The following is an 18,370-nucleotide window of genomic DNA, read 5'->3' as shown; positions in this document are numbered from 1 at the left end:
ACAAAACACAGCAATTTATTCCAACTTACTTATCTTGTCTGCCGGCTTCGGTCAACCCACGCTGTAGAAACTCCTTAATTCAAGCCGTTTCAGATGACCTACCAGTTTTAAATTCAATCTGCTGGGCTGTTAACACTTTCAGTTCATGATTTATTACTCCACAAAGAAACACAAAACTTCACAGCTAACATTAATCAGCGCCATTTTTCCTCCACGACAGCAAAGCAGATAAATTCTTCTTGGCTGAACTTCCGGAAGGCTCAAAAAAAAAAAAATCTTCTCATTATCAAATTCAGTCCTTCACTTAGCCTCAGCAGTAAAATAAAATTTTTTTAACACAGAACAAGATAGTTAATTTTGAAAAAACAGAACACAGTAATTTATTCCAACTTATCCTGTCTGCCGGCTCGGTCAATCCACGCTGTAGAAACTCCTTAATTCAAGCCGTTTCAAATGACCTACCAGTTTTAAATTCAATCTGCTGGGCTGTTAACACTTTCAGTTCATGATTTATTAACTTCGTCCATAACAGTGCATTCCAAACGGCATAAATTCTCATAAATCTTCATTAATAAGCCCTGTGAAGTGAAGGAAAGGTCCTTACCCCACCACGGTCATGGCCACGCCCCCCAATGTTAAGGCTTCTGTCTTCCTTAATGTGTACTGCACAGTCCAGGAAGGCTAGACTATTTTCTTTTAACTTAATCTTCCCCTATGAATTTGATGTATCTGTCCACAGTTGATATGTTTGGTGAACACTTACAATTCCTGTGTTTTGATCTTGACCAATATATCGTCCACATATCTATACCAGTGAGTGGGTGGAGTCTAGAACTTTGGTTTCTACCTCTTCCATGTAGAGATTGGGTACAATGGGGGAAACCAGTGAACCCATGGCGCAGCCATGTTTTTGTCTGTAGAAACCTTCATTGTATTTAAAATAGGTAGTGGTTAAACAGAGGTCCAGCATGGCACATATGTGGTCTGGGCTGAGGTGGGTTCTGTCACCTAAAGTGCTGTCTTATAGCAATCATTTTTTCACTACCGTGACAGCTTCGGTAGTTGGAATGCAGGTGAAGAAAGAAGTCACATCATAGGATGAGACACAGGACTATGTCTCATCTGGGTCGTTCTGATTTCCAAACCTTGCTGGCAAAGTCCTGTGAATTGTTGATGTGATATGTGGTGTTGCCAACTAGAGGAGCTAATAAGGCAGTTAGATGTTTTGTAACCACCTTATTAACTCCTCTAGTTGGCAACACCAACCATCAAACATAACAACTCTGTGGACAGATACATCAATTTGTCCACAGGAAGATTTTAAGAAAAATAGTCTAGCCTTCCTGGACTGTGCAGTACACATTAAAAAAGACAGAAGCCTTAATACTGAAGTTTACAGAAAACCCACTCACACAGATCAATATTTATATTTTGATTCCCACCACCCACTGCAGCACAAAATGAGAGTCATCCGAATCTTACATCACCAAGCTGAAGGCCTGCCTACCAGCAAAGATGACAGAGAAAAAAAATAAATACATCAAGGTAGCCCTCAGAATGTGTGGCTTTCGCTAGTGGGCCTTTATCAAATCTCAAAAAAGACCCTATAGGAGACAAGACCCTCTGTAACAGACAATGACGAGAACAATAAATGAGGCAACATTGTCATTCCGTACGTGGCAGGAATATCAGAAAAGCTCAGGAGAATCTTCAGCCAACATAACATACGTGCAGACTTCAAACCCAAAAATATACTAAGACAGAAGCTTATCCACCCCAGGAATAAAACATCCAGACAGAAACTGAGCAACGTGGTATATGGAGTACAATGCAATGAGCCATGTGCAGATCTGTACATTGGGGAAACAAAACAACCACTTCATAAACCCATGGCACAACATAGAACACACACATCAGGACTAGATTCAGCAGCCCATCTGCATTTAAAAGGCCCAGGCCACTTTTGAAGGCAACGAAGTCCATATTTTGGACAGAGAGGATCACTGGTTTGAAAGAGGGGTTATGTCAAAATTGAACAGCCCTCTCTCAACGGGGAGGGGGGGGACATCTATCTCCAATCTACAGCACAGTCCTTTCAACAGTTCCAAGGCGGCTCCACATCACAAGTGTCAAATTTGCCGCATCAAATTACCATCACTTGACGTTTCACAATGTTTTTCCAAACACGGAGTTGGGGTGGGTGTGGCATGCATGTGACGCATCTGGCCTGTGGGTCACCAGTTTGACACCCCTTCTCCACACCAATTTTTGCACTACTCAGGTGACCCTGATGACACAGATAAATCTCCAGGTGAAAACCAAGAAAGTCCAGTTGCCTCTTGAAAAACACCTTTGGGACAACCATGACCTGGATGACTGAGAATCTCCATAGACATTCTGCTTGGAATGCTTTGGATACACAGAAACAACTGAGCATGTGCTTCTTCAGTGCCTGTACTCCTGAGATTCATTTTACTGTTGCTACAGCATAAATAGCATACAGGACAATTTGAAATCACCCTGTTGCTTTCAGATGCTAACTCTGCTACAACATAGACTTGACAGGTTTTATGCAGAAGCGGCCAGCATTTACTAGGTGAGGAGTTCTGACTTTTAAGAAAGTAAGAATAATCAGAGGACTAGAAATTCACTCTTACGACACATCACTAAAAGAATTGAAGAAGGTTAGTCTTCAGAAGAACTGCTAAAAAGAGGTCACATAGAAAATCAAAACTTGCTTCCTCTCCTTTTCACAATTCAGGACAGGCAATTATGGACTTAAAGCACCGAAAGACAGATTTTTATTGAATCTTAGGAAAATGCTCATGGTCAGAACAGTTGAAACATGGAACCAAGTTCATTGGAGATCTTAAGGGGGTGCAGGTACTTATTTGAGCAGCAGATTGGACTCCTTGACCCTTCCAGCTATGCTCTAAAGCTATAAAGAAGATCTGTATTGAGAACATGAATTTCGTAAGGTCATTCAATTTCACTGGGCTTGAATTGATCTTCGCAAAGAGAAGTTCAAAACAAAATAATGATTTGGTTTATTTTAATAATTAACAACAAAAATATTTTTTAATCCAAGTTTTCTTACATCAGCATCTTTCTCCTCATGAAAAATGTATATTTAAAGCTGATCTAGAAGCATTCTTTTTCCAAATAAATCATGATCAAATATTCTCATTTGTGCAAAACAGTAACAAGTGTCAATCTGAAAAAAAAATGCCTTTATCTTAAAAATAACTACAAATAAGCACAGGAAATACCAAAAACTTTATTATGGATGTACCCCACTGTTGTTGTTTTTTTGAAGGAAATCTGAGACCACAGTTTGGGGGATTACAGACAAGCCCATATACAGTAGCTGCACATCACAATTCATTTTTGTGGATCACAACAAGCATTCTTATGACTTAGTACAGAAATGTTCTGTAAGTAGAAAAAATGAGAGTTCTCTCATGCTGTACAAAGATCAGGTGAATATGTGTTTTACATATAGTATTAAAAATAGGGAACCAAATCAGTTCTATCATCCTGCTAAGGTTGCAAACTCTGGAATGTTCAGCACACAAAAGATTTTTTAAACTCCAAATATAATTTAAGTGCTTTTCATGTGCAAACTGTAACTGACTAAAGCTTTTCAACAGTTATGTAATTACAGATATAAACACTGCCTGCAAAGATAGTAGAATATGCTATAGAATCCCATTATACATTTGCTAAATTTTCAGAAAAAGAAATGCTTTATTTCACTCTAGTAGTCTCTCCTGATGAAGTTATTCTGATTGAAGGTATTTTATTTGTAGGAAATAGACCACTCTTTGACTGACGCATCATGTGATGTTGTTACCAAGGTATTTTCATCCAGCCATGCTAAACCGCTAATGTGATGTAACCTGTGTGCATCTTAGCAAAGAGAAAATGAAAGAGAAATGTGAGTAATTACAATATTATCCAATTGCATTCTGAAAAAAAGCTTAGCATTAATAAGATTTTCAGTCTGGCTAGCCATATAATTGCTTCCTTGGCGAATACTGTTTGCTCATCTGTTTGCACATCAATGTTCTAAAATATTGCATCTGGTATTTAATTCCTTTCCTGAAGCTCTTATGGTTCTTCTCTTTTAACATTAAATAGATTGCAGACTTTCCTTAAACATCAAGTCTCACGAAAAGAGCAGGATTTTAATTTGCCAGAAAGCAGCTTCCAAATGAAAAAAGGGAAAAAATTCCTTACAGAAACTGCTATTTCATAGCAGGACCAATGGCTCAAAAAAAAATGGCAGGAACTCCTTCCTTGGACATTTCAAAGCTGAAACTGTATGGCATCTATTATGGATTTCTATGCTGAGAAACAGCTCTACAAACTGAATGAATAAATGAGCATACTGAATAAAATGAATGAATGAAAGAAAGAATGAATGAATGAATGAATTACTCCTTTGGTCGCTCAAATTCTGCAATTCTTATGGGAGAAGACACAGGGTAGATAAAAATGCATGGACACTCCTCCAATTAAGTCTTGTAAAAACAATTGATTTTAGACTTTCCAACTAATTGCGGAAAATTTTATTTTCAAATTCTAAAATTTCTCCTGAAAACTTCAATATTGTCTATCAAATAGAATGTAACCCAGATAAGTAATATAGACTACCACACCTTCTTTTTCAATCAACTTCAGCATTAATTCTTTCAAAGGAAAAAAAGCCTGAATCACCTGGTATTTTTACTCGGGTTTCTGGGTCACTTAGGGTCCACACGTTCACCAACATGTCCATGCCACCAGTAGCAAAGTGCTCATTATCAGGGGACCAGGCAACACAAACTATTTTTGCATGATGGCCATAGAATACATTATGTTCCTATTCAGAAAAAATATTTATACAATATTTGTAATCCCCAAATTAAGTTAATTATTTTTATTATTATGGTTATCACACAATCAGCGAGATATTCATACTCGATTTGGCATTTTTGTCTACCTATCTAGTCCTTTCCAAGGACCTGGGATAAGCAGATGTGGATGTTTGATGGTGTTAAAGGTATATTGCAGGATGTAAGCTGTTCTGAATAAAGCTGCCTTTTGCAATTTACTGATGATTAATTATTTAATTATTCTAATAATTATTCAACCATTTATGTACTTTCATGTTCTAATTACACCAAAGCTATAAGTGAAATCAACATAGGGGAATAAACAATACAAGATTATATTTGATAACTACATTTAAATGGTTATGCATTTTTTTTTAAAATGGGGCAATAGGTTCCAACAATAAAGTTTTATTTGATCATTTCAACCTATCAATACTTTCATTAGGCAACATAGTTCTTCCAAAGTGCAACTTAATTACTAAAATTATAGGCTAGCAGCCTTTATACTATTAATAAACCTGCTTATGAGGACTGACCATAAACTACCAGATGCCACTGCAAACTGATTAGAATTGAGACATATATCAGAACTATTATTATGCTTTCTATTTAAGACATGAAACTAAAAACCAATAGGAGATGATTAACATAGTTCTTACCCCATAACCATCAGCAATGCTGAACACTGTGACTACTTTGTTTGCATCTGTCACAGCCAGGAAAGCTCCATCAGGAGAATATGCCAGGTCAGTTACTGGTCCTTTGGCTTCCAGAATCTTCTCTTCACTTTTTAAAGAAGCTCCATGAATTGCATATAAATGCACTTTCCCATCCTGGAGATACAAACGTAACAAGGATAAGTTTAAGCATGAACAAAAGAAACAGTGGCTTTTACTGCATTTCTGCATGTATCTCAAAAGCTTGAAAATTAGATGATTTCATGAGAAATATTCTTACTGTTCCTCCAACTGCTGCTGTCCCACCTCCAGGGTGAACTGCCACTGCCTCCGGTTCAAAACCAGGGTTATCAATTGCAAGACACTTCTTCTTATCCTTCATCAAAATAATCTATAATTGAAGAAATATATACATGAACTTTTGCTTATAGTTTTTTTCCCCCTAACATTTCCTCCAATCAACTTATTTCCAATCAACTGAGTGTTAATCCATTATTTGCAACAGAAAGTGATTGACCAGTTGTCAGGCCTGATCTCATGGTCTGGCCCAAGGTCACCTAACAAGCTTTCATGCCTGTGTCCTGTGACTAGAACTCATTGTCTCTCAGTTTCTAGCCTGGTGTCTTAACCCAGAATTCTCCAACCTTTCCGGCTTTGCAAACCAGACCGGGGGGGGGGGGGGAGAGGGCATGGTTCAATGCGAGCAGCATGCAAGTGCACACATCACTCACGCAAATGGAGCAGACTTGACCATGCTCACCTGCTGCTCATGCAAGTGCATGTGTGCTCATCCACCATTTCTGCAGCCCATTTCAAAGGGCTCAAGGCTCGATAGTGGACTACAGCCCAGGGGTTGAGGATCCCTGCCTTAACCGCTAGACCAAATTGGCTCTTGCTCTTTTGCCTAGAGTGCAATGTTCCAATCAGGGATTTCTGCAACAGATTTTTCCCCTCTGAGTTCAAAACAAGTGCCACAACCATTTTCCTTCACATGCTCATTGCATGTTCATACCTCTTTCCCTACTCTGTTATTAATTTGTGGGGAGGAACTCCCTAAATCACTATTGCTGCATTCTAACAACATCTAACAGCATCTAACAACATTGGCTTGGTTACTGAATTATGTTTTTACAGTTTACACAATACAATGAAATGTCAACTGCCCAGAATACTAAAAGCACAAAGCAACAGGATTAAAATAATTGAATAAAAGAATGCACTATGATTTGTTTTTCTGAATTTACTCACTTCTCCAATGCATGTGACCACTGCATATCCTCCAGGTCCAACTGCCACACATTTTGGTTGAACATCCATTTTTATAACATCTTGGCTGCTAAAAAAAAAAAAAAAGCTAATTTTCCCAACTGAAGAAATACAAGGAGGTGCATAGTATGAAGTATTCAAGCTGCTTACAAAAGCAGCCAGAACAATTATGGCACAGGTCTGCAGACGTTATAATAGCTTCTAAATATATTTTACAGGTTTATTGCCCACTCCAAATACCACTGACTCTGACCAGTACTTGTTCTTTAAGCATTGTTTGGATTAAAACAAACTAAATACAATCCACCAATCAGAACTATTAAACTGCACCTGAAGACCATAAAAAGGGTTGTGATCTATCCCTCTGTAATTAGAATTATTTCCATTGGTAGTGGATAAACATCTTATTCAAATTATAGATTTTCTAAATGTCAAAAGAAAAGAGACCATTCAAATGTTTGGGGTGTGCTTTTCCAAAAGAGGGGGCAGCAATAGAAAAGGCCATGTTTCTGTCGCCTCTTGAGCAAGTAGATGGACCTTCTCATCCAGGCAGATACCATTGGGAAAAGGGGGTCCCATAGACATGCAGATTCTGAACTGTACATGGGTTTAAAGGTGACAACTAGCACCTGGAATTCAAATGGTTAATCAGTTTCTTCTCCAGAAGTGCTACACAGAATGAAGAACCCCATGATTACTTGTAGTTTCTGAATACTTTTCAAGAACACTCATGTACAATATACTACAATAGCTCAATCAAGATGCATGAATGACTATGAGTAAAGCCTCCCACTCCAAACAAAGATGCAAGTGGTAAACGAGATGCAGATGTGGCAATAGTTTTCTGGGCCACAATTGCCACCTTCTACTTGTGGATCCAGAGTTATGGATTTAGAGACAACCTGCATTACAAGCCAGTTTGTCATGAGAAAAATATGACCAAAGCCAAAACTAAATAGAATAGAATAGAATAGAATAGAATAGAGTAGAATAGAATAGAACAGAATAGAATTTTTATTGGCCAAGTGCGATTGGATACACAAGGAATTTGTCTTGGTGCATATGCTCTTAGTGTACATAAAAGAAGATACCTTCATCAAGGTACAACACTTACAACACTTAATGATAGACATAGGTTAAAAATTTAACACTTAATGATACAACACTTAATGATAGTCATAGGCTACAAACAAGCAATCAGGAAACAATCAATATCAGTATAAATTGTAAGGATACAAGCAACAAAGTTACAGTCATACAGTCATAAGTGGAAGGAGATGGGTGATGGGAATGATGAGAAGATTAATAGTAGTACAGATTTAGTAAATAGTTTGATAGTGTTGAGGGAATTATTTGTTTAGCAGAGTGATGGTGTTTGGGAAAAAACTGTTCTTGTGTCTAGTTGTTCTGGCGTGCAATGTCTTATAGTGTCGTTTTGAGGGTAGGAGTTGAAAAAGTTTACGTCCAGGATGTGAGGGGTCTGTAAATATTTTCACAGCCCTCTTTTTGATTCGTGCAGTATACAGGTCCTCAATGGAAGGCAGGTTGGTAGCAATTGTTTTTTTTTTTGCAGTTCTAATTATCCTCTGAAGTCTGTGTCTGCCTTGTTGGGTTGCAGAACCAAACCAGACAGTTATAGAGGTGCAGAAGACAGACTCAATAATTCTTCTGTAGAACTGGATCAGCAGCTCCTTGGGCAGTTTGAGCTTTCCAAGTTGGCACAGAAAGAACATTCTTTGTTGTCCCTTTTTGATGACATTTTTGATGTTAGGTGTCTATTTTAGATCTTGCGATATGGTAGAACCTAAAAATTTGAAGGTCTCTACTGTTGATACTGTGTTGTCTAGTATTGTGAGAGGTGGAAGTATGGAAGGGTTTCTCCTAAAGTCTACCATCATTTCTATGGTTTTGAGTGTGTTCAGTTCCAGATTGTTCTGGTTGCACTACGAGGATAGTTGTTCAACCTCCCATCTGTATGCGGATTCATCATTGTCTCGAATGAGACAGATCACTGTTGTGTCATCTGCAAACTTCAGTAGTTTGACAGATGAATCGTTGGAGATGCAGTCATTGGTATACAGAGAGAAGTGAGGAGACCACACAGCCTTGGGGGACCCCTGTGCTAATTGTACAGGTATCTGATGTGATTCTGCTTAGTTTCACCTGCTGCTTCCTGTTTGTTAGGAAGCTTGTGATCTACTTACAAGTCTGTTCCGGTACCTGTAGCTGGTTTAACTTAGTTAGAAGAGCGTCTGGAATGATGGTATTAAATGCTGAACTAAAGTCTACAAAGAGGACCCTTGCATAGATTCAAGATGTTGTAGGATGTAGTGCAGAGCCATATTAACAGCATCATCTGTTGATCTATTTGCTCGGTATGCAAATTGCAAGCAGTCTAACAGCAGATCCGTGATGGTTTTCAAGTGGGATAGCACTAGCCTTTCATAGGTTTTCATGATTACAGATGTTAGAGCAATTGGTCTATAGTCATTCAGTTCCTTGATGGTGGGCTTCTTTGGCACTGGGATGATAGTAGAGCATTTGAAGCAAGAAGGAACATAGCACCTCTAGTGATTTATTGAAGATACGGGTGAAGATGGGGGCCAATTGGCCAGCACAGACTTTTAAGCAAGAAGGAGTTATCTTGTCTGGGCCTGGAGCTTTTCCTGGCTTTTGTCTGTGGAATAGATCTTGCACGTCCTTTTCTGTGATCACTAGGGGTTGTGAACCCAATGGGATGGAGTCAGTTGTAGGAGGCTTAGCTGTTGTTGGTGTGTCTGAGATGTGGGTTGTGGAGATAGGTGGCTGTAGTTTCCTTTCAAACCTGCAGTAAAACTCATTCAGGTCATATGCCAGTTGTTGATTTCCTTCAGCCTGGGAAGGAGGTTTGCCATAGCTGGTGATATTTTTAAGAGTTTTCCACATGTTGCTGGTTCATTTGTTGAGAACTGTTTCTTTAGCTTTTCAGAGTAGCCTCTTTTTGCTGCTCTGATCTCCCTTGTTAATACATTTCTGGCCTGATTGTACAGCATTTTATCACCTTTTCGGTAGGCTTCCTCTTTGGAACAATATAGCTGTTTAAGTTTAGCTGTGAACCAAGGTTTGTTGTTACTGTATATTCGCAAGTTCCTTGTCGGTACACATAGGTCTTCACAGAAGCTGACATATGATATTACAGTATCTGTGTTCATCCAGGTCTGCAGAGGTATCTTCAAAATATTCCTTGCAGTCAGAGCAAGCCTGTAGCTTTAAGTTTGCCTCCTCATTGTTGGTTTTGTGGTTTTAAGTCTTTGCCTATAAGCAAGTACAAGGTGAATCATGCAATGATCAGAGTGTCCTACAGCTGCACGTGGTAAAGACCAATAAGCATCTTTTAGTGTTGTGTAGCAATGGTCTAAAGTATTCTTGCCTCTAGTGGGACAATTGACATGCTGAAAGTATTTTGGTAGCTCTTTCCTTAAGTTTGCCTTGTTTAGATCTCCCAAAATAATGGCCAATAAATCAGGGTATTTGGCTTCAGCCTCCATAATTTGGTCAGCTAGAGTTCGTAATGCCTTGTTTACACAGGCTTGTGGTGGGACATAAACAGCAATTAGAAGAAATGAGGAAAATTCACGAGGCAAATAGTATGGTTTGCAGTTGATAATTAATATCTCTAAATTTTTGTCACAGAATTTGTAAATTACAGTTAAATCCTGACACCAGCTGTTGTTAATATATAGGCATAAGCCTCCCTTCTTTTTACCAGATGTTTCTGTAATTCTGTCTGATCGTTCAATCTGAAACCCTGGGATATGGAATCTTTCTCAGATTCAATAGCATATAAATTCAGAGCCAGTCTGCCTTGCTGGGATTGAACATCAACTTATTTTCCCCTATCCAGACTCAATCCAACTCAAGGTCAGGACTGAGTCCTGTAGTTCAGACTAGGATGTGCTATTTGGTATCTTACACTGATGTTATCTTCTAGTGATTTCATGTGAGTGTTGAATAAGAACTGGAAGATCATCAAGCCCTGCACCTGCAACTGTGCAACTGTGTAATCTAGAACCTGATCTGTGTAACACAGCCAACTGGAAACCCCTCTTTAAGAAAGAGAAGAAACACTGCAGATCTTGAAATATACCATGACTAGTGGTATCCAAAACCTCTAAAAGTTCAAGCATCACCACGGCTGTTGCACTCCCCAATCCCAGTCTCTCCAGGGTCATTGTCATTTTTACAGTGTGTCTTGACTTGAAACCTGACTAAAATGGATCCAGATAATCAATTTTCTCCACGGTTCTCTTCTACTGCAACCCCATCACTTTCTCAACCTTTTCCCAAAAAGGAATGATTTAAGTTAGTTAATAACTGCTCACATATCCTGTGATGGATATCAAATCACTGCCTCCTTTAAGGAGGACAGTAGAATCCCCTTATTGAAGGATGTATTTACTAGCATCCTAAACCAGGCCCTTTCACCTTTCATCAACCAAGAAGGGCAAAGATCGAGATTACACTTGGCAGAACCAAGGCTGTAGAGAACCCTGACCACTTCCCTCAGGGTTCACACAATCGAACTAGACAAGATATAACCAAGTTGCATTATTCTTCAGCAATTCTGGAATATGAAAACTGGTTTCAGAATCAATTTACTTTAACATAACAACAACAGTGTAGATTTTTTTCTATTCTTTTACCCTTAGAAATTTCTTCTTCAGTATTAATTATTTCATTTCATCTTCTAAAATGTGCTTACATTTGGATAAATACAATTGTTCATGAAATGGTTGTATTACATGACATGGTAACAAGGATGCTACTGAAACATTAATCACAGTATGGGAAAAATGCTATTGTTGCTTGTGAAAACTGCTTATCGGATACAGATTTTCATATAACACACTAAATTGTCTACAAATTGAAATAGATATTTTAATAGTATGATGACAGAAAAATTTGTGATGAAAGCTTAAAACACCAATACCTGTATTCCTTTTTGTTAAGACTAGTATAACGCACAGTATCATCCATACTACAGCTGACCAACTGCTCAAAGTCATCCACAGCCATTCGGGAAACTAAATTTGTGTGTCCTTTCCCACCAAATCCATCATTTTCTCCTGTTTCAGAATCCCAATAATGTACAAAAAAAAATTTAAGGAAATTCTATTCAGGACGAGGAGGAAAAGAAAATCCAAAACCTAATCCATGTAACAAGTTATATCAAAACTTCTGCCACATACATTTAGACAGTGAACAATAAACGCCTACACTAAATAATTATTATTCTCCTAAGGTTTTAAGAAACCAGTGCTGATATCAGCACTGTAAAACCTGGAACGTGGAACATGTCAAGTCAGACACTTTTTTGTAAGAAGGACTTTCATAAATTCAAATTACTGATAAAGAAATGCATAGAAAATACGTTAGTTGTTATTGCAAAGTGCTGGAGTGTTGATGAAAATATATTTGGATCTTGGGAGAGAAAGTCACTTGAAGTTTGAGAAGCTAGAAATGCTGCATGGAGGAGGTTCTATGCTAACTTTTATTCAACTTAAATAGAACAATTTTAAATTATATTGAATGTAGCAATCTCAAAAAAGGATTAGATTAGACTTTAAGATTTTCATTCAGTAATTAAAATACCATATATTTCTGTGTATAAGACGCACCTTAATTTTGGGAGAGGAAAACAAGAAAAAAAGAATTCTGCCTCTGCCTATCAGCATCAGGATCAGCCATGTCCAGACTTCCACTTGATTTTGATAACGAGCAGCACAATTATCTGTTTAAAACAAACCCTATAACTCTACATGCGTTTAACTGGAATGAGTGGGGTAGGGGATGATTTTCATGGGGGCAGAAGAGGGACTTGGCACCGAAGGCTCTGCTCCCGAGATGCCCCCATCTTCCTACCTATAGCTCTGGGGGGAGGGTCGGAGCACAGCCTGAGGAACAAACCTCTTCAGGATGGTCGGGTGGGGGGATCTGCCCAACAGCTTTGGCAAACAAGGCGGGCCCCATGGTTCGTGGCTGGTCACCCTTCTGGCCGCCCAGTGAGCAGCTCAGGCCAGGCAACAGTCGCGATGACTTCACTCCCCAGCAACGTGAGGAGCCACTGCTGGCGCCACCGCCTAAGCCCTCTCTATGCCCAGGAGCCAAATGAGCCAAGCCAAGCGGAAGCCGTGAAACATCCCTCCTTTCCAGCCTTGTTCACCAAAGCTGCCGGACAGTTCCACCCCCCACCCCCAGTGTCCCAAAGAGGTTTGTTCCTCTTCAGGACAGGCTGTGCCCTGGCGCAGTTCCTCACCGCCTTGAACTGCCCGAAAATGTTCAAAGGGTGGGGGCCGGCGGGTAGGCGGGGCTACATTCGGAATATAAGACACACCCAGATTTTCACCCTCTTTTGGGGGGTAAAATGGTGCATCTTATACACCGAAAATACGGTAAGCATGAACTGTATTATATCCTGTTTGTTAATAATATTTCAGTGACAGCAGAAATGACAGAAAAATAATAATGAGAAATAGCTATTTAGCCACCTCAGGTTAGCACAAAAATTGTTAATCACTTAAAGGATATTAATATGTCCATCATGGCTTCCAGAGTATATATAGGATTTCCCTCCATTTTTATGCACTGTAAGACACTGTATTGATTTGCTGTGACCCTGCAAGAAAGTAGATATAATTATTACAAAAACCACATTTATATTTTTTTTAAAAAACAAAACCTTTAACTTCTTCACATCAAAAACTAGAGGTTTAGTTACAATGGAGCAGGAATAACTCCCATATTTGCAACAAAACTACCTGGCCTTTTCTTAGAAAAGGGTTTTCTAAGCTTCAGCTACTTTAGTGGTAGCCAAATAGCAGTTTATGGACCATCAGAAAAACTGCCCAACTTTCTTTCACTTGAATATTGACTACTGAAAAATAAGGTAACTATATCTTATTATATGCCAAAGACTTTCTTTTTGCCATTGTAACCTTCTAAAACATTAAAAAGTTCACAAGATTCCCTTCACTTCTTATGAAAAATCCCTTTTCAGACATTTCAGATCAAAACACTGCGATGCTTACAGGCAGTGGTGGGATTCAACTGGTTCACACTGATTTGAGAGAACCAGTAGCTAACTTTCTGAGCAGTTCAGTGAACCAGCTGTTGGAAGAAATCTCTTTCCAACAGCCTTTTGTTTTTCCCATTTTACGGGGTTAATCCTGTCAGGAAGGCAGGAAGGAGGCATTCTAGTGTGCCTCTGAGTTGTTTCTAGCCTAATTCTACTTATCTTTATTGCTCTGCTTAAGTGTTTTCCAAAACTGCCTCTGTGGTTAAGCCTTGTTACATTGTAACAGCCGTTAACAGTTCTTGGTAGTGTGCCCAGACTTTCTATAACCTGAATGGCTTCTCTGGAGGTTTTTTTTCCCCTTTGCTGGTACTTTTATTCAAGGGCTTGACTTTCTTAAAGGGGAAGGGTTGTTTTAAGCTTTTTGCACAGTTTTAGTGGTTCCTGGCACTGCCCTTTGGGGGTGTACTTCCAACACAGCTGAATCCCCTCCCAGACACTCCTTGCCTCCTCCGTCCCCAATTAAGGGAAGGGACAATTACAGGTCTCTTTCTTCCCTGGATCTGTAATCTTCTCTAAATGGAGTGATCCAGCTAGTCTTTGGCTTGTTACAAAAAAAAGGGCTTTGGGAGGTCTCCCCCCCACACTGATGGGAAAGCGATGAGGTATTGTTTTCAGACCTCCGCTGCCTGCTTGATCGAGTTAAGCACTGGCTAAGAGGCAGGATGCAAGCTTGGCACTCTGTCTGATTTTTTTTACTGCCTTTCTGGGGGCATGTGATCTTTCCTTAAATCTGGATGATTTCCTCAGGATATCTTGTGAGGTGAGTGAGACCAGCCTTTAAATGGTGCACATTGATCTAAGGATTGCTTCTCCTGGGTGGGAAAGGGTACTTTGTCAGTTCACTGAGCACAGGAGTCTCTTGTCATTCAGTCATTCAGGTTATGGTTGTCCCAAAGGTGCTTTTTTCAAGAGGCAACTGGACTTTCTTGGTTTCCAGAAAGTCCAATTGCCTCTTGAAAAAGTACCTTTGGGAGGTGTGGCCAGTGTCGTGACAACATGGACACGAACCCCGAGAGCTCTGGGGTGAGTGCTGATAACCCTCTCAAAATGGGGTCCGCTTCGGACTGTAGCTGCCCTGCAGGGGCAGCTAAGAATGAGGGAGCCGCTGGAGCAGACAGGGAAGTTGCAAATTTCCTGTAGCTCTGGCTTTTTTCCCTCGACCCATCAAGGAGGACCGCAGCCATCACCAGCTGCTTGAAGTCGGGACGGCCACAAGAACGGGCAGGAGGATAAAGCACAAATATTGAATAAGATATTGAAGCAGGATGAGTCAATACCAGCTCACGAAGAGGCACTTAAGGCAATTTTACTAATAAGCATTTAAAGAAAAACTGAGAAATAGCGGCTAATTTAAACAGGAAATGAAAATGGAAGGAAATAATCAAAGATACCTAAAACCTGACAAAAGGTGGCTTGGAATCTATTTCTAGAGTCCTAATTGAATAGAAAAAACAGAGAAAATATCATTTCCATTTAAAATTGACTTTGGAGAATTTTGGAAGCTTTTATCGATTATTTAAAAATTTATAACCAAGAAGGAAAAAGAGTGGAACTAACTAGGACTTTAAAAATTGACTTTAATTGAGTTTTTCCCAGCTCCTCTACTCTTTATAAATTTGGATTTAAAGAATTATAATGTAACTATTTACAGGATTGAAAAGAGGTAAAAAATTGAAACAAAGGAAAGGTTCCAAAATGGATACTTTGTTAATTGTGGATTGTAACTGCAGACTAAAGACTGACACCTAAAGGCAGAAGAAGAAATGCAGGAGGGAAATGTCTTTGTGATTTCAGGACAATTTCAAAGGAGGAACTAGAAGGATGACCTTTAAGACTGATAACACCAAAGAACAAAATAGAAAACAATACTAAAGACTGACACCTAAAGGCAGAAGGAGAAATACAGGAGGGGAATGTCTTTGTGATTTCAGGACACTCCAAAGGAACACTTGCAATTAGATGGCTGACCTTTAAGACTCATAATATCAAAGAATAAAGTTGAAGTAAGAACTGCTTGCAGCAATGATAGAGAAGAATATAAAAAGCATGTTATAATAATGTAAAATTAAAATTTGTATTAAAGATTAGAGGATTATAAAAATGTTGAGGAGAGGAGGAACGGGGCAAACAAGGTATTTAATAAGTTAAGAAAATATGCAGATTTTAAGCACATCCAGTGAAATTGAAATACTTTGCGATAAAACTTCCAATAGAATATTTGAATATGAACATGGAACTATGTGAGAAATGGGATAATGTTTGTTCCTTTTTATTTTGCTCTTTTTATTTAGTTTATTATTTTAATATTTTTTACTTGGAATGGGATTTTGAAATAAATAAGTGATGGGAGACCTTTTAATCAAGGTGAGATTTAAGACAGGATAATTTTTATAGATATTACCTTGTTTTTATTTCTTTTTGTTACTGGTCTTTGACAATATTAGGGATAAATATGGTGTACTTTGTTTAATGAAGGAGGGAGGGGCAAGAAAGGGGACAAAAATGTGGGAACTAGATTTGATTAAATGCTATTCAGGATAAAGGGGTGGAATAGAGAATTTGATAGAAATGGGCAATAATAAAATTTGAAGAGGAGAAGGGAAAATATTGGATAAACAATACAATGAGGGGGTGAAATTTGAAATATGTTTAATTATGTACCTGACTGTTATCTTGTTCAACAAAGATCTGTATGTGGTTTTTTCCCCCCAAAAAATAAAAACTTTTTTAAAAAAGAAAAAGAAAAAGTACCTTTGGGACAGGAGTCTCTTGCATTGCTTCTGAGTGGCCAAAGTACATGATTGTTCAGTGATAGTAAGATTTTTAAAAAAAATAGGAGGTAAGGATGTGGATCCTCTCTCCATTTTAGGTTTCTCTCATGATAATAAGGCTTAAAAACATGGCAACAGGCTTGAAGTTTATTTAGATATCTGTGGCATGTACTGATTTTATTGTAATCCTGACAAGCTTCAGAGAGCAGAGACCTGAACCTGGGTCTCCTATATACTTTGTTAATTTGTCTCTTTAGCTCAACATTTTGTAGCCAAGTATGCCCACCCATTTTCTGGAGAGCTTAAATGACCTCTCTGCTAAAGGATTTCACTTTATGAGCAAGAGTTGGCTGCTGATGATTATCATTGCATTTTCACTCTTTTAATTCCTTAAGGTGGCACCCTGCCTGATTTTTAACTCTGGGTTGCAGGTATTGCTGATGAAAAGGAAGGTGTTTGGACAGAATGTTTTAGGTTTCCATGATGGCTGTGACTATCGTTGATCTTCAGTGTGTATTCCCCCATTTCTAATCTAATGATTGGTATTTAGGGCAGCTTTTTGCAAGCAAAGAAGCTTTTTGTATTTTTGTACAGGTAATCCTTGACTTACAATTATTCATTTAGTGACCATTCAAAGTTACAATAGCACTGAAAAAAGTGACATGACCATTTTTTATGCTTACGACCATTGCAGCATCCCCACGGTCATGTGATCAAAACTCAGATGGTTAAGGGAGGAGTGGATGTAGATAAGAGAAGGAGAGGAAGGTTTGGAAAGTAAAAGAAGGTAGAAGAGGGAAGAGTGTTAAAAAGGGTGGTGGTGACTGGGCAAGCCCGACTAATTGTATATAACTGTACATTGGATGAATTATTTGATATGATTGTAAAAATAAAACTTTTTATAAAAAAAAAAAAAAAAACTCAGATGGTTGACAACTGTCCCACATTTATGATGATTGTAATCTCCCAGAGTCATGTGATCCCCTTTTGCAACCTTCTGACAAGCAAAGTCAATGGGGAAGCCAGATTCACTTAACAGCCATGTTACTAACTTAACAACTGCAGTGATTCACTTAACAAATGTGGCAAGAAAAGTCATGAAATGGGGGAAAATTCACTTAATAAATTTCTCACTTAGCAATGTAAATTTTGGGATCAATTGTGGTCATAAATCAAGGTGGGGCTGGGCAAGGCGAGACAGGGAGTGACAAGGAGTGGCTGAGAGGGGAGGGGAGGGATGAGGCATGACTGGATGTGTTGAGGAGGCAGGTTGAGGCAAGGCACCTCTTGATGTGAGTGACATCTAGTTGGCCACACCCACCCAGTCACGCCTACCCAGCCAGTCACTAGGGTAGAGAACTGGTTGTTAAATTATTTGAATCCTATCGCTGGTTACAGAATTATGGTAATTACAGACACGACATTTCTTGGATAGAAAGAATTTCAACTCCTTTCCTTGGCACAGTGCTATAGGGAATTGCATGCCAAAACAAGTAGATACAGTTATGGTTTTTTCCTTCATGCCATCCATCTGCTGAACAAGTAATCCCCATGGTGCTGTCTAGTGTCTAGATATTTACCCATGTAATAGGGTTGTATTAGGGAGGAAAAGAACAGGAGAGGTAAGCTGGGATGGGAGCTTCTTGCAGCCTTCCACGGGGTTTG

At 38.9% G+C, this 18,370-nt stretch overlaps 1 protein-coding gene across 3 annotated transcripts in view; it reads right to left on the bottom strand.

Moving 5' to 3' along the window:
• Positions 1 to 3,257: 3,257 nt before the first annotated feature.
• Positions 3,258 to 18,370, bottom strand: part of WDR1 (WD repeat domain 1) — a 106,797-nt gene continuing 91,684 nt past the window's right edge. For 2 of the 3 annotated variants that reach the window (XM_058191985.1, XM_058191987.1), the window contains exons 9-15: positions 13,388 to 13,475; positions 11,790 to 11,946; positions 6,803 to 6,890; positions 5,835 to 5,945; positions 5,537 to 5,710; positions 4,720 to 4,864; positions 3,258 to 3,909 (exon numbers count right to left, since the gene is read on the bottom strand). In XM_058191985.1, coding sequence (XP_058047968.1) covers positions 3,800 to 3,909; positions 4,720 to 4,864; positions 5,537 to 5,710; positions 5,835 to 5,945; positions 6,803 to 6,890; positions 11,790 to 11,946; positions 13,388 to 13,475 — 873 coding nt within the window. In that variant the 3' untranslated portion in view covers positions 3,258 to 3,799. The remainder of the gene's footprint in view (positions 3,910 to 4,719; positions 4,865 to 5,536; positions 5,711 to 5,834; positions 5,946 to 6,802; positions 6,891 to 11,789; positions 11,947 to 13,387; positions 13,476 to 18,370) is intronic. The other variant, XM_058191986.1, reaches the window with a different exon arrangement.

The sequence above is a fragment of the Ahaetulla prasina genome, chromosome 8, assembly GCF_028640845.1.
Source record: "Ahaetulla prasina isolate Xishuangbanna chromosome 8, ASM2864084v1, whole genome shotgun sequence".
Taxonomy (NCBI): Eukaryota; Metazoa; Chordata; class Lepidosauria; order Squamata; family Colubridae; genus Ahaetulla; species Ahaetulla prasina.
This window is presented reverse-complemented; position numbering and strand designations above follow the sequence as displayed.